The sequence below is a fragment of the Chlamydotis macqueenii genome, chromosome 20 (genome assembly GCF_036417535.1).
Source record: "Chlamydotis macqueenii isolate bChlMac1 chromosome 20, bChlMac1.mat, whole genome shotgun sequence".
Classification (NCBI taxonomy): domain Eukaryota; kingdom Metazoa; phylum Chordata; class Aves; order Otidiformes; family Otididae; genus Chlamydotis; species Chlamydotis macqueenii.
Genome location: NC_141575.1, coordinates 12,629,482 through 12,646,375, shown reverse-complemented (window position 1 = coordinate 12,646,375; position 16,894 = coordinate 12,629,482). Strand labels below are relative to the sequence as shown.

Sequence of the window (16,894 nt, the reverse complement as noted above, 5' to 3'; positions counted from 1 at the left end):
TCTCCCAGTCCGCCCCGGTTCAATCCCAGTTCAGTCCCAGTCCTCCTAGCCCAGTCCCAGTCCCCCCCCAGTCCCTCCCAGTCCCTCCCAGTCCCTCCAAGTCCCTCCAGTCCCTCCCAGTCCCCCGCAGTCCCCTCCCAATCCCCACCAGTCCCCCCAGTTCCATTCCAGCCCCTCCCAGTTCAATCCCAGCTCGATCCCAGTGCTCCGAGGGCAGTCCCAGTGCCCCGCAGCCCCGCCGCAGCGCCCCCAGTTTGCCCAGTACCTGTTGTACATGGCCCAGAGCAGGGGGGCGTTGGGCACCGCCCCCAGCCGCCGCCGGGCCTGCTGCACCGGGGGAGGGGCGGCCGCCAGCTCCTCCTGCGGCCCGCGCGTCACAGCCCCGCCCCCGCCCCGCCCCTGCCCCGCCCCCGTGTCACAGCCCCGCCCCCGCCCCGCCCCCACCCTGTGACCCACAAGTGACCCTCCCCCAACCCTTAACTGAGCTCCCTGACCCATAAGTGCCCCCCCCGACCCACAAGTGGCCCTTGGGGCCTCCAGGTGGACTCTGGGCCCCCCAAGTGCCCCCCACAGGCCCCCCAAGTGCCCCTTGAGGGCCCCAAAACTGACCCCCAAGACCCACAAGTGGCCCTCCCCAGACCCCCAAGCGCCCCCCGGACCCACAAGTGGCCCCCCACGGGACCCCCAAGTGCCCCCCCGCCCGACCTGCGTGAAGAGGTGCGCCAGGATGAGCTCGCTGCTGGAGGACGTCAGGCCCGACAGCTGGGGGGGCACCCGTGGGACCCACGGCGACCCACGGCGACCCACCGCGATCCACCGGCACCCACAGACACCGTAGGGACCCACCGCGACCCACAGCGACCCACAGACACCGTAGGGACCCACAGCGACCCACGGCGACCCACAGACACCCACAGACACCCACAGACACGGTAGGGACCCACAGCGACCCACAGACACCGTAGGGACCCACAGCGACCCACGGCGACCCACGGCGACCCACAGACACCCACAGACACGGTAGGGACCCACAGCGACCCACAGCGACCCACAGCGACCCACAGACACCGTAGGGACCCACAGCGACCCACAGCGACCCACAGACACCGTAGGGACCCACAGCGACCCACAGCGACCCACAGACACGACAGTGACCCACAGTGACCCACAGCGACCCACAGCGACCCACAGACACCACAGCGACCACAGCGACCCACAGACACCGTAGGGACCCACCGTGACCCACAGCGACCCACAGTGACCCACAGACACCGTAGGGACCCACAGCGGCCCACAGCGACCCACGGCGACCCACAGACACCGTAGGGACCCACAGCGACCCACAGCGACCCACAGACACCGTAGGGACCCACAGCGACCCACAGCGACCGTAGGGACCCACCACGACCCACAGCGACCCACAGACACCGTAGGGACCCGCAGCGACCCACGGCGACCCACAGACACCGTAGGGACCCACAGCGACCCACAGCTACCGTAGGGACCCACAGCGACCCACAGCCGCCCACCAACACCGTAGGGACCCACAGCGACCCACAGCCACCCACAGACACCGTAGGGACCCACAGTGACCCACGGCCGCCCACCGCCACCCACAGCGACCCACGGCGACCCATAGGGACCCACAGTGAGCCACACGCGACCCCAAGCGACCCACAGCGCCGCGGGGCCAGCAGCAGGGAAACCCCCCCCAAACCCCGCCCCCTTCTGCCCCACCCCTCTCCCCATTAGCCCTCCCCACCCGCCGGCCCCGCCCACCTTGTGCGCCACCCAATCCACCCAGCCCTTGGCGCGGGGGTTGATGTTGATCAGCACCAGCCCCTCCACCGCCTCGGGGTGCAGCAGCTGTGGGGCAGGGCCAGACCCATAGCGCCCCACGGCCACGCCCTCCCACCCCATAGCGACCCCCCAGCCCCATAGCGACCCCCCAGCCCCACAGCCACGCCCCCCGAGAGCCCCCAGCGACCCACAAGTGCCAAACCAAGAGACCCCACTAACCTCCTCCAGCCCCATAGCGCCCCACGGCCACGCCCCCCCAGCCCCATAGCGACCCCCCAGCCCCATAGCGACTCCCCAGCCCCATAGCGACGCCCCCTGCCCCATAGTGACCCCCCAGCCCCACAGCCGAGCCCCCAACCCCCCAGCGACCCACAAGTGCCCAGAGACCCCACTAACCTTCTCCAGCCCCATAGCGCCCCACGGCCACGCCCCCCGCCCCATAGCGACCCCCCAGCCCCATAGCGAACCCCCTGCCCCATAGCGATGCCCCCCGACAGCCCACAACCCCCTAGCGACCCACAAGTGCCCAACCAAGAGACCCCACTAACTTCCTCCAGCCCCATAGCGCCCCATGGCCATGCCCCCCTGCCCCATAGCGACCCCCCAGCCCCACAGCCACGCCCCCCGAGAGCCCCCAGCGACCCACAAGTACCCAACCAAGAGACCCCACTAACCTCCTCCAGCCCCATAGCGCCCCACGGCCATGCCCCCCGCCCCATAGCGACCCCCCCAGCCCCATAGCGACCCCCCAGCCCCATAGCCAAGCCCCCAACCCCCCAGCGACCCACAAGTGCCCAGAGACCCCACTAACCTCCTCCAGCCCCATAGCGCCCCACGGCCATGCCCCCCCGCCCCATAGCGACCCCCCCAGCCCCATAGCGACCCCCCAGCCCCATAGCCAAGCCCCCAACCCCCCAGCGACCCACAAGTGCCCAGAGACCCCACTAACCTCCTCCAGCCCCATAGCGCCCCACGGCCATGCCCCCCTGCCCCATAGCGACCCCCCAGCCCCATAGCGACCCCCCTGCCCCATAGCGACCCCCCGCCCCATAGCGACCCCCCAGCCCCACAGCCACGCCCCCCAGCCCCACAGAACCTCCCCCGAGATTCCCACAGCCCTGCATTCCCCCAAATCTGCCCCCCACCCTGCCCCACGCCCCGCCCCACGCCCCGCCCCACATCTCACCCCAAATTTAGCCAGGACGAAGGCGCCGGCGCCCACCCCAATGCCCACGACGCTGGCGATGCTGGGGGGGTGGGCGGGGTCAGGCCGGTGCTGGCCCCGCCCCCCCGTCCCGTCCCGCTACGGGTCAGGGGCCCCCTCCCCGCCCCACAGCGCCGTGGGGCGCCCCCCCGCCCACTCACTTGAGGTGCCGGAGGACGCAGGGGACGATTTCGGCCAGTTGCTCCAGGGAGGGGTACTGGTACCTGCGGGGGAGGGGCGGGGGGCGGGGGGGGAGGGGCGACAGGGGGAGGGGCAAGGGGTCAATCGGGGGTCGAGGTGGGGGGAGGGCGGGCGAGGGGACCAATGAGGTGAAGCGATGGCGGTTGGGGGGGGGGAGGGGTGCGTAGGGTGATGCTGCGATGTGATGGCGGTCGAGGTGGGGGGACAGGGGGGTGGGGGGTCAACTGGGGGGGGGGGGAGGGGTGGGGGGGTCAACAGAGAGACGACAGGGTCAACTGGGGGTTAATGGGGGCAACTGGGGGTTAGTGGGGGGCAACTGGGGGTTAATGGGGGTCAGTGGGGTCAACTGGGGGTTAATGGGGGCAACTGGGGGTTAGTGGGGGGCAACTGGGGGTTAATGGGGGTCAGTGGGGTCAACTGGGGGTTAATGGGGGCAACTGGGGGTTAATGGGGGTCAACTGGGGGTTAGTGGGGGGCAACTGGGGGTTAATGGGGGTCAGTGGGGTCAACGGGGGGTTAATGGGGGTCAACTGGGGGTTAATGGGGGTCAACGGGGGGCTTATGGGGGGCAACTGGGGGTTAATGGGGGAAACTGGGGGTCAATGGGGGGCAACTGGGGGTCAATGGGGGCAACTGGGGGTTAATGGGGGTCAACAGGGGGTCAACTGGGGGTTAATGGGGGCAACTGGGGGTTAATGGGAAGCAACTGGGGGTCAATGGGGGCAACTGGGGGTTAATGGGGGTCAACAGGGGGTTAACTGGGGGTTAATGGGGGTCAGTGGGGTCAACTGGGGGTTAATGGGGGTCAACTGGGGGTTAATGGGGGTCAACGGGGGGTCAACTGGGGTTTAATGGGGGTCAACTGGGGGTTAATGGGGGTCAACGGGGGGTCAACTGGGGTTTAATGGGGGTCAACTGGGGGTTAATGGGGGTCAACTGGGGGTTAATGGGGTCAATGGGGGGTCAATGGGGGTCAACTGGGGGTTAATGGGGGTCAACTGGGTGTTAATGGGGGCAACCAGGTGTTACTGGGGGTCACTGGGGGTTAATGGGGGTCAACTGGGGGTTAATGGGGGTTAACAGGCGTCAATGGGGGTCAACTGGGGGTTAATGGGTGCAACTGGGGGTTAATGTGGGGCAACTGGGCCTTAATGGGGGTCAACGGGGGTCAATGGGGGTCAACTGGGGGTTAATGCGGGCAACTGGGGATTAATGGGGGTCAACGGGGGGTTAATGGGGGTCAGTGGGGTCAACTGGGGGTCACTGGGGGTCAATGGGGGTCAACGGGGGGTCAATGGGGGTCAACTAGGGGTTAATGGGGGTCAACGAGGGGTTAATGGGGGCAACTGGGGGTTAATGGGGGTCAGTGGGGTCAACGGGGGGTCAATGGGGGTCAACAAGGGGTTAATGGGGGCAACTGGGGGTTAATGGGGGCAACTGGGGGTTAATGGGGGTCAGTGGGGTCAACGGGGGGTTAATGGGGGTCAACTGGGGGTTAATGGGGGTCAACGGGGGTTAATGGGGGCAACTGGGGGTTAATGGGGGTCAGTGGGGTCAACGGGGGGTTAATGGGGGTCAATGGGGGTCAACTGGGGGTTAATGGGGGCAACTGGGGGTTAATGGGGGTCAGTGGGGTCAACTGGGGGTTAATGGGGGCAACTGGGGGGTTAATGGGGGTCACTGGGATCAACTGGGGGGGTCCGTGGGGTCAACTGGGGGGGCAGTGGGGTCAACCGGGTCGTCAGAGGGGTCAACGCAGTCAACTGGGAGTCACTGGGGTCAACTGGGGGGGCAGTGGGGTCAACCTGGGGGTCACTGGGGTCAACTGGGGGGGCAGTGGGGTCAACTGGGGGGGCAGTGGGGTCAACGCAGTCAACTGGGAGTCACTGGGGTCAACTGGGGGGAGCGGAAGAGGGGAGTGCAGACGCACCCCGGGGGGTAGGGCGGGGCGCCCACCTCCATGCCGGGGGGGTCGAGGTGGACGAGCAGGAAGTGGCTGGCGACCTCCCGCATCTCGGGGTGGGCGAAGAGCGGGGCGAAGCACGAGGCGTCTGCGGGGGAGGGGCGCGGCGGGAGAGGGGGAAGGGGGCGGGACTCACGCGTGTGGCCCACGTCCGGCAGCATCAGCAGGGCGGGGCGACCAGGGCGGGGCGCGCCCTCCAGCGCCACGTGAACAGGCCCCAACGGCGTCTCCAACACCGCCCCCTGCTGGCCGGGAGGACCGGACACCGGAACGGGGATTGGTCACCGCCACACCCCCCACAGGTTCGCCCCCAAAATCTCGCGATTTCCCCCAAGATTCCCACCTTTTGCCCGCCAAATCCCGCATTTTTGCCCCAAATTACCCCATTTCGCACCAAAATCCCCCATTTTGCCCCAAAATCTAACGATTCCCCCCAAATTCCCCCATTTTGCCCCCCAAATCCCGCATTTTTGCCCCAAATTCCCCCATTTCACACCAAAATCCCACATTTTGCCCCCAAAATCCCGGGATTTCACCCCAAATTCCCACATTTTGCCCCCAAAATCCCCCATTCTTGCCCAAAATTCCCGCATTTCGCACCAAAATCCCACATTTTGCCCCCAAAATCCCGTGATTTCCCCCAAATTCCCACAATTTGCCCCCCAAATCCCGCATTTTTGCCCAAATTCCCGCATTTCACACCAAAAGCCCACATTGTTGCCCCAAAATCCTGGAATTTCCCCCCAAATTCCCACATTTTGCCCCACAAATCCCCCATTTTTCCCCCCAAATTCCCGCATTCCGCACCAAAATCCCACATTTTGCTCCCAAAATCCTGTGATTTCCCCAAATTCCCCCATTTTGCCCCCCAAATTCCCGCATTTTTGCCCCAAATTCCCGCATTTTTACCCCAAATTCCCCCATTTCGCACCAAAATCCCACATTTTGCCCCCAAAAGCCCGTGATTTCCCCCAAATTCCCCCGTTTCGCCCCCCAAATTCCCGCATTTTTGCCCCAAATTCCCACATTTTGCCCCAAATTCCCCCATTTCGCACCAAAATCCCACATTTTGCCCCCAAAAGCCCGTGATTTCCCCCAAATTCCCCCGTTTCGCCCCCCAAATCCCCCATTTTTGCCCCAAATTCCCGCATTTCGCACCAAAAGCCCACATTTTGCCCCAAAATCCAGGAATTTCCCCCCAAATTCCCCCATTTTGCCCCCCAAATCCCCCATTCTTGCCCCAAATTCCCCCATTTCGCACCAAAATTCCCACATTTTGCCCCAAATTCCCCCATTTCGCACCAAAATCCCACATTGTTGCCCCAAAATCCCGCGATTTCCCCCCAAATTCCCCCGTTTTGCCCCCAAATGCCGCATTTTTGCCCAAAATTCCCACATTTCGCATCAAAATCCCACATTTTGCTCCCAAAATGCTGTGATTTCCCCATATTCCCCCATTTTGCCCCCCAAATCCTGCATTTTTGCCCCAAATTCCCCCATTTTCCACCATAATTCCCACATTTTGCCCCAAATTCCCCCATTTCGCACCAAAATCCCACATTGTTGCCCCAAAATCCCGTGATTTCCCCCCAAATTCCCCCGTTTTGCCCCCAAATGCTGCATTTTTGCCCAAAATTCCCACATTTTACACCAAAATCGCACATTTTGCCCCCAAAATCCCCCATTTTTGCCCCAAATTCCCGCATTTTAGCCCCAAATCCCGCTTTTTTGCCCCAAATTCCCCCATTTTGCACCAAAATTCCCACATTTTGCCCCAAATCCCCCCATTTCACACCAAAATCCCACATTTTGCCCCCAAAATCCCGCAATTTCCCCCCAAATTCCCCCATTTTGCCCCCAAAATCCCACATTTTTGCCCCAAATTCCCCCATTTCACACCAAAATCCCCCATTTTGCCCCCAAAATCCCCCATTTTTCCCCCAAATTCCCGCATTTCGCACCAAAATCCCACATTTTGCTCCCAAAATGCTGTGATTTCCCCAAATTCCCCCATTTTGCCCCAAATTCCCGCATTTTTGCCCCAAATTCCCCCATTTCACACCAAAATCCCACATTTTGCCCCCAAAATCCCGCAATTTCCCCCCAAATTCCCCCATTTTGCCCCCAAAATCCCACATTTTTGCCCCAAATTCCCCCATTTCGCACCAAAATCCCACATTGTTGCCCCAAAATCCCGCGATTTCCCCCCAAATTCCCCCGTTTCGCCCCCAAATGCCGCATTTTTGCCCAAAACTCCCACATTTCACACCAAAATCCCACATTTTGCCCCCAAAATCCCCCATTTTTCGCCCAAATTCCTGCATTTTTGCCCCAAATCCCGCTTTTTTGCCCCAAATTCCCCCATTTTTCACCAAAATCCCACATTTTGCCCCAAATTCCCCCATTTCACACCAAAATCCCCCATTCTTGCCCCAAATTCCCCCATTTCGCACCAAAATCCCACATTGTTGCCCCAAAATCCCGTGATTTCCCCCCAAATTCCCCCGTTTCGCCCCCAAATGCCGCATTTTTGCCCAAAACTCCCACATTTCACACCAAAATCCCACATTTTGCCCCCAAAATCCATTTTTCGCCCAAATTTCTGCATTTTTGCCCCAAATCCCGCTTTTTTGCCCCAAATTCCCCCATTTCACACCAAAATCCCCCATTCTTGCCCCAAATTCCCCCATTTCACACCAAAATTCCCACATTTTGCCCCAAATCCCCCCATTTCACACCAAAATCCCACATTTTGCCCACTGAAAAGGGAAGCTAGGGAAGGAATTTGTCCTGTCATAGAGCGGTTCATAGAACTAAGACTACTAAAAGAATGTGAGTCAGAATTCAATACACCTGTACTTCCAGTTAAGAAACCTGATGGGTCCTATAGGATAGTTCAAGACTTAAGAGCCATCAACAACATAACAGAGGACCTGTGGTAGCTAACCCCTATACCCTATTAACCATGCTAAAACCTGATTTAGCTTGGTTTACGGTCCTAGATTTAAAAGATGCTTTCTTTTGCCTCCCTCTCCATGAAGCCAGCCAGAAAATTTTTGCTTTTGAATGGGAAAATCCCAAAAGTGGTCGAAAGACCCGGCTCACATGGATGGTGTTGCCGCAGGGTTTTAAAAATAGCCCCACAATTTTTGGGAATCAGCTAGCAAAGGACTTGGAATCATGGGAACCACCATCAGAAGAAGGGAAGGTGTTACAATATGTAGACGACCTTCTTATTGCAACCAGAACCAAAGAATCCTGTGTCATTTGGACCGTGAGTCTGTTAAATTTCCTGGGACTACAGGGATATCGGGTTTCTAAGAAAAAGGCACAGGCGTTGTTACAACCCCAGGTCACGTACCTGGGGTACGAGATCAGTGCCGGACAACGGATCCTAGGACAAGCCCGGAAAGAGGCCATATGCCAAAGCCCCCGACCACAAACTATAAAGGAACTACGGACATTCTTAGGAATGACGGGTGGTGCCAACTTTGGATATGTGATTATGGTCTGCCTGTTAAGCCACTCTATTCCCTGATAGCAGCTAACCAAAAGGATCTCCAGTGGGATGCTGAGTCAGATCGAGCCTTCCAGCAGCTGAAGAAAGCCCTGATGTCGGCATCGGCATTGGGACTTCCTGATGTGAGTAAGCCATTTTTTCTATTTTCCCACGAAAAACAAGGAATGGCACTAGGAATATTGGCACAAGATTTGGGACCATACAGACGGGCGGTAGCATACTTCTCCAAACAGCTGGATGCCGCTGCGAAAGGGTGGCTGTTCTGGTTTTGTTAGTGGGGGGGTGCTAAGGTGGTAGCTTCTGTAGGAAACTGCTAGAAGTCGCTCCCCTTTGTTCAGTGGAATTGGCCGGGCCTAGGGCGGACCCACTGCTGGCCAAGGCCAAGCCAATTGGTAGCAGAATGTCCCGTGATAACGCCTCTGCGATAATGTATTTAAATAGGGGAAAACAGAAAAAAAAAAAAAAAGGGAGAGATGTGAAGCAGCTGAGCGGGGGGCAGAGAGGGGGAAGCGCGAGCCTTGTGGGCCTTGCAGGCCTCACCCTCTGGCCTCCCGCCGGGCAGCCGACTGGGCCCAACTCGGCCCGGCCTGGCTGCAAGAAGTGGAGAGGAGCAGTTGAAGTGAATAAGATGTAAAAAGGATCCTGAGAGGCGTCTGCCAGCCTGTTGTGAGGAACGGCTGCAGACGCCAAGGTCAGTGAAGGAGGAGGGGGAGGAGTAATGCGGCTCCTGGCCAAGATTCCTCTGCAACTCGTGGTGACGACCATGGTGGAGCAGGTTGTCCCCCTGCAGCCCATGGAGGTCCACGGAGGGGCAGAGATCCACCTGCAGCCCGTGGAGGACCCCACGCCGGAGCAGGTGGAGGCCTGAAGGAGGCTGTGCCCCGTGGAGGGCCCGCTGGGACAGCTGTTCTAGAGGGACTGTGTTGGATACCTGGAGTATCAGGGACACTTAGTGAACAATCCAGACCGAATGGAATTGTTATGTTTGTGAGCAGCAGGCCTCAAGGACATCACTGAAGCCGCTTGTGAGAAAGTAATGAAGCCGCCTGTAAGAAAGTACTGAAGCCACCTGTGAGAAAATAATGAGGCCGCCTGTGAGAAAGTAATGAAGCTTCCTGTGAGAAAGTAAACGAAGCAACCTTGAAGAAGATCGTAAACAACTCTGAGAAAGTGAAAACATGAAAAGTACGGGACTTTCAGGTTAACGGGACTTTCCAGATTAGCTAACTGCAAGTAGGAAGGATATGCAAATGTAACTATTAGAGCTTAAGCCAATCACGCAATGACTAGTAGGCATATTTTATCTTAGCAATATAAATATGTGCACCCGGGACTAATAAATCGAACTACGCTTATTACTCATATTGAGTCTTTTGTCGTACGTTCCTCCGTCGCTCGCAGGACTGCGCCCGAACAGGGACTACTAGAAGACACTGCTATCGGAGTGGCGGAGGCAGAGAAGCACCGGGAGCAGCGACCGGGGGGCAAGATCGACTACGCATTTGTCCTTCAGATGCGACGATCCGGAGCCTGAACCGTTGAAACAGGGGTTCGCCGTCTGCCAGGGCTACAGGACAAGCTGCAAAAAAGGGGTGCCTTAATCAGGGAGCACCAATAGTGAGTACTTAATCAGGGAGTAGAAGGGGTGCCTTAATCAGGGAGCACCAATTGTGAAACTGCCGGCAATAATGGAAAAGGAGGTAGCCCTAGAATTATTATGCTCTCTATGAGAGGACTGAGTTATGACTCGGCCGTCCTAGAAGCTTTGCTGCAGTGGGCAAAGAAAAGGGAATTAATCCCCACAGTTGATGATCCTTTTGAACTCCCGACACAGGAAAAGATAGGAAAAAAGCTGTGGGATGAAATAAGTAAGGGATCTCCACCGTGTGGAAGCTAATTAACGAAACATTGATAAGCATGAAAGCCGAGCGTTCAGTTGCTGCATCTGCTTTTGCGGCCTTAACTCCAGCCGACGGGTCCGCCTCCACTACCAGCATGCTGTTCTTGGGTTTAACGAGCCCTGCCGCCGCCCCGGCTCGTGCTGAGGGTGGGGGGGTTCGAGCCCCAGCAAGGACTCCAGGAACTGCAGCCACAGCCCCTATAACTATAGATATGCGGGCACCAGAGGGAAAAACTGCCAAAGGCTTTTCACCACCATCAGACGTACCACCGCCAGGCACCCCGCCACGCTGCGCCAGTGCAGACTCAGAGTCACGAGCCTTTTCGCCGGCACCAACAGCTCTGGTTTATCCCCCGTTACCACCTTCTTCCCTGCCACCACGGCGTGAGGAGGAGGGGGATGAACATTCATCTGGCTCCAAGGACGCACAGCTGGAAGAGACGCTAAAAAGACTGGAAGCCCTAGAGATTCGCCTAGAAGTGTCACTGGGAAACTTGTCAACTCCTTCGCCTGTGCCGCATCGAGACCTGTCAGCATCCAACCTATTCATTCCGAACGGAGCATCGGGTGAGATCAGTCTTTTTGCACCTTTGCAAGGGACGCCGGCGGGAGGGGCCGGGGTTTTGAATCCGATAGTGCAGTGGAAAGAGGTGATTCGAGATGCTTTGATAGAAGGAGAGCCTTTTCCTATGGCATTTCCAGTTGTGACTGATAATACTGGGAAAAGTGTGTGGAAAGCATTAGACTGGAAAATATTGAAGGAAGCTAAAAGTGCAGTTACTCAGTATGGGCTAAAATCATCATATGCTCAATCTGTGTTGCAGCATATTTTTTCATCACAGTTGTTAGCTCCTTATGATATTAGAATGATTGTCCAGGTCGCAGCAGCTGCAGTTCTTTCAGTACTGGCAGGCTGCTTGTGATAGGGCAGCTGCAACGCCTCGACAACAGGGTGATCCATTATTCGGGGTGCAAACTCAAATGCTGATGGGAGCGGGACACTACACACGATCTGATTGGCAAGCGCAATTTGCTACCGAAGTGTTACAACTGGGCCAAGATTTGGCTTATAGAGCGCTTGCTAGGGTGCACGATGAAAAGTCTGGACCTGCCTTTACATCAAGAAGACAAGGTCCCACAGAACCATATGGGAAATTTATTGATCGGTTGCACACTGCAATTATGGCTCACCCTGATCTGGATGATGACATGAAAGCAAAGTTCTTAGATATGCTTGCCTTTAATAATGCTAATAAAAAAAAAAAAAAAACAAAAAACAAACCCAAAAAACTAAGAGAGCCCTCAGTGTGCTGCCAAAAGGATCTAGTACAGGGCAACTGCTGGAAGCTGCTGAGCGAATGTTAGAACAAGAAAAGGCTACAGTCATGGCTGCTGCTGTAGGTGCAGCCGTTAAACCGTTGATATCAATAAAGCGGCGCGTGATTAACTGTCTGTAACCCCCATTCCCTCTTTCCCCCCCCCCGCCCCCCATCCCTGTCCCGCTAAGGGGGCAGGGGAGGGAGGTGGAGATGGTGTTAAGCCTGGGAAGAGGGAGGGGTGGGGGGAGGTTGTCTTGCTCCCTTTTTCCTTATCCTGCTTTGGTTTTAGTGATGGTCTGTTTTGCTTGTAGCGGTGGCTTTAAGGATCCCTCCCTATTCTTGTCTTAAACCTCAGGTTTTAGTTTTCTTTCCTCTTATATGTCTGGGCCACAGCCGCCGCCAGGCGCCCCCACCCCCCCGCCCCTGACATGGTTAACAGATACTCCTGTCTGAGTCGAGCTTTGTATAAGTGGAAGGACCGTTCCCTCTTATAACATGGGGGAAGGGATACGCTTATGTCTTTACAGGAGCAGTAAACAAGTGGATCCTTGTCTGTATCATCTGCGGGTATTTCAGAACATGTTTGGTTGACCTGCCAGATACCGGTAGGACGGCAACTCTGTGTAAAACAGCAGCAACCACAAGTGCTGAGTGCTAAAACTACAAAAGATGGAACTTTTTGGGATCAGTAAAGATGGACTTCTATTTTTTTTTAACTATTCAAGAGCTAATGTTTCTAGAGGGGTAATGATTGTAAATGCTTTAAGATCTATACATTGCAACGACACAGCATGACGTAATCATGCGAGCACATATCAAAATCCAGACAGCATAAAAGACCTAAACGAAGCATACATAGCATTGAATCTGGTTGCCAAGATAATACAGAGTTTTGGAAACTAAGTAAAATTATTGCTGCTTCAGTCTTTACACCTGGTGTGGCAAGTGCCTAGGCATTAACTATGCTAAATAAATTGGACTGTTGGCTTGCTAAGCAAATAAATACAACTGTATCGGCACTATCAACGCTGTTAACTGATGTAGATTCTATATACTATGCTACTTTACAAAACAGAACCGCTGTTAGCCTGCAGAGCACATATTTGACGGGCCTTGTTGCATGCGCTGGCCACGCATGCAGCAACGTCTAGTCAGTACTCTTTCACTGAATCTGCTGAGGGTATAAACAGAGGTGGCTCGGAGCGAAGGGGAGAGGACAGACCCAGAGCACACTTTATTTACAACAGGGGACGCCCTGAAGGTGCTGCGCCTGCCTCCCTTCTCTGCTCTGACCCGGCTGATAAACATCCTCTTGCTCAGCGGTGTCTTTGGCATAGTTGGGTTAGTAACAGAATAGATCAGCAATAGATTTTTTTTATTATTAGCACAAAATCATGGTTGTCAGGATTTTGATGGGCTTTGCTGCATGAATCTGTCTGATCATTCGGAATCTATTCACAAAAGTATTCAAAACTTGCAAAAAGGAGTACAAAAACAGCAACAAAGTGATGGTTTTGATATATTCAGACATCTTTTGGTGACTTGATATAAGCTTGTTACTAATAGCTGTAGGATGCTTATTCATTCCTTTTATATATGTATTTTGATCTATAATTCTGTGTCTTAAAATGTGTGCAAACTTTAATAGATAAAGCGTTGAAACAAGCCTCTTCTCCTAAACAAAGAAGGGGGAGATGTGGTATTTCGCTGAGCCAGTATGGTATCAGTGAAAGCACACTGACCTTGGGGGAGGAATGCAATCATGCTCTCAGGAAGAAAGCCATGGAATGAGAAGGGAAGCTTTAAGATACAAAACATTGTTAGCAGAATTTATGGCTTGTTTCAACAGAGGCCTGCAGAAAACTAGTCATTGCTCTTGTAGATAAGAAAGTTACTGGAGTTGTTATATCCATAATAGTAGAAAAATGTTATAGTAGAAAATTACTAGAAGGTACTGAAACTTAGCTTTGCTTTGTAATCATGAATATGCATAAACATGTGATCAGTAATTTTATTAACTAAGCTTGTGTGTGGCATAACTGGGTGGTTGCTGTCCTTGGTTAAAATCGGAATTATGATACTAGGCATCATACTAGGCATAACATACCATGCTTGCAAAAAATGATTAACAACTCAATACAGACAATCTGGCTCATAAAAAAAAAAAAAAAAAAAAAAAAAAAGAAGAAAAGGGAGATTCAGTAGAGGCCTACATGAACCTAGTTGATATTGTAGTAAAATAAGGTCAGGAGTACCAAAAAGAGCCATAGGAGGACCATGTTATTTTGGAAAATTGATAATGTTTGCTCCACCTATGAGAACATTACGGAATCACACTCGAGCAAGAAGATCGCTAAAAGTATTGACTCCCCATTGTGACGGCAATTTAACCCTGTTGGGTACAGCTGAGCGGATAGCATTATCTTTATTTGTTCCTTGGGCAGCAACTGCAAAAGCTTTAGCTAACTTAAATAAATTAGCTTGTTGGGCACAAAAGCAAATGAATTTAACCTCTAGCATGTTATCAGGATTATTAGAAGACATGGATAGTATGCGTCATGATATTTTTGCAGAATCTAGCAGCCATTGATTTTTTGTTATTAGCGCATAAGTGGGTCTGGATTGTTCAAAACAAAAAGGGGGATTTGTTGGATACCTGGAGTATCAGGGACACTTAGTGAACAATCCAGACCGAATGGAATTGTTATGTTTGTGAGCAGCAGGCCTCAAGGACATCACTGAAGCCGCTTGTGAGAAAGTAATGAAGCCGCCTGTAAGAAAGTACTGAAGCCACCTGTGAGAAAATAATGAGGCCGCCTGTGAGAAAGTAATGAAGCTTCCTGTGAGAAAGTAAACGAAGCAACCTTGAAGAAGATCGTAAACAACTCTGAGAAAGTGAAAACATGAAAAGTACGGGACTTTCAGGTTAACGGGACTTTCCAGATTAGCTAACTGCAAGTAGGAAGGATATGCAAATGTAACTATTAGAGCTTAAGCCAATCACGCAATGACTAGTAGGCATATTTTATCTTAGCAATATAAATATGTGCACCCGGGACTAATAAATCGAACTACGCTTATTACTCATATTGAGTCTTTTGTCGTACGTTCCTCCGTCGCTCGCAGGACTGCACCCCGTGGAAGAGATGACCCACGCCGGAGCAGTTTCACGGAGGACTGTGGACATGGGAGGGACCCCACGCTGGAGCAGAGGAGGAATGCAAGGAGTTCTTCCCCCAACGATGACACAGAGGCATAAAACAACGCGTGATGAACTGACTGCGACCCCCATTCCCCCCCCCCCACCCCCGACCCCCCCCTCCATGCCGCTCGGGAGGGGAAGGTAGTAGAGATAATGTTAAGCCCGGGAAGAGGGAGGGGTGGGGGGAGGTTATCTTGTTCCCTGTCTCATTCTCCTGCTAGTTTTAGAAATAAATGAGTGTTTTTCCCCAAGTCGAGTCTGTTTTGCCTGTAACGGTAACTTTACAAATTTCTTCCCGTCCTTATCTCAAACCTCGAGCCGTTTTTCTTATATCATCTCCTCCTATTCTCTCGGAGGGTGGGGGGAGCGAGAGAGAGACTGTGTAGTCTGGTCCCGATCGGGGCTGAACTACGACAGTGGCCCAGCTGTCTGAGAGCAGTAGCAGCTGTCATTCTAAACATTCAAGAAGCCTGAAAGTTCACTCTAGGCCAGAAAATGACTGTCCTAGTTTCCCAGACTGTATCTGCGGTCCTTGAAGCAAAAGGAGGGCATTGGCTTTCCCCACAAAGGTTCCTGAAATATCAAGCTATAATGGTTGAACAGGATGATGTTGAAATCGTGACCACAAACATCATCAATCCGGCCTCATTCCTTGATGGGAACATCGGGGAGCCGGTGAGTCATGACTGCTTGGAAACAATTGAAACCATGTATTCTAGTCGAACGGATCTTAAAGATGTCCCTGTCGATGGAGCCGAACATTGGTTCACCGATGGAAGCAGCTATATGTTAAATGGAAGGCGACATTCCGGATATGCTGTTACCACTTTTGAAAAGGTGATAGAGTCCAGGCCACTATCAGCCGACGTCTCAGCCCAAAAGGCCGAGATCATAGCCCTTACCTGAGCCCTGGAGAGAGCCCAGGGAAGGACTGTAAACATTTGGACTGACCCTAAATATGCCTTTGGGGTGGTACATGCCCATGGAGCAATATGGAAGGAAAGAGGACTGTTAAATTCTCATGGAAAAACCATCAAACACGCAGAAGGGATTTTGAAAATCCTGAATGCAGTCCAGCTTCCCAAAAAGGTGGCAATTATGCATATTAAAGCACACCAGAAAGTGAGCACAGAATTGGAAAGAGGAAATGAGCTGGCAGATAGGGAAGCAAAACAAGCAGCTAGAGAAACAATCAAGGTAGAGGGTGCGCTAATACCTGATGGACAGGTATTTCTAGAAGGTAAACCAGAATACACAAAGGAAGTCGGCAAACTTATTAATGATCTAAAGGGGTCATATAATGAGGAAGGGTGGGCCAATTACTACCCCTCACACGGGAGGGTAGTAATTCCCTCCTACATGATATGGTCAGTAGTCCGAGAAGAACATAGAAAAAGACACTGGGGGGAGGGGGGGGCAGAAGCCCTATATAAAGATCTCATCAGGAACATAATAGCGCGAAACTTAGCCACTACCGTTAGACAAGTAACTCAACAATGTGATCTTTGTCTCCAGACTAATCCTAAAGTTGTAAAAGAGCCGAAACTTGAAAAAATCGGAAAGGGGCATGATCCGGGACAACGTTGGCAGATTGATTTCTCAGAACTCCCTAGAAAAGGGGGGTATCGATACTTATTAGTACTTACGGATACCTTTTCAGGCTGGCCAGAAGCTTTCCCGTGCGTAACTGCTAAAGCCTGGGAAGTAACCAAAATACTGCTCCAGGAAATAGTACCTAGGTTTGGAGTCGCAGCAGTAATGTCATCGGATAGAGGACCACATTTT

General features: G+C 53.9%; 1 protein-coding gene across 1 annotated transcript; it reads right to left on the bottom strand.

The window, feature by feature from the left end:
- Positions 1–265: 265 nt before the first annotated feature.
- Positions 266–5,436, bottom strand: LOC147598295 (protein NDRG2-like; the record flags this gene model as incomplete). Its single annotated transcript, XM_086764215.1, has 7 exons — positions 5,305–5,436; positions 5,136–5,256; positions 3,166–3,228; positions 2,987–3,047; positions 1,780–1,866; positions 706–762; positions 266–360 (listed from the first exon to the last, which is right to left on the bottom strand). Coding segments are annotated over exons 1-7 (509 nt in total), but the record flags the coding sequence as incomplete, so codon positions are not given.
- Between the last annotated feature and the right edge of the window lie 11,458 nt (positions 5,437–16,894).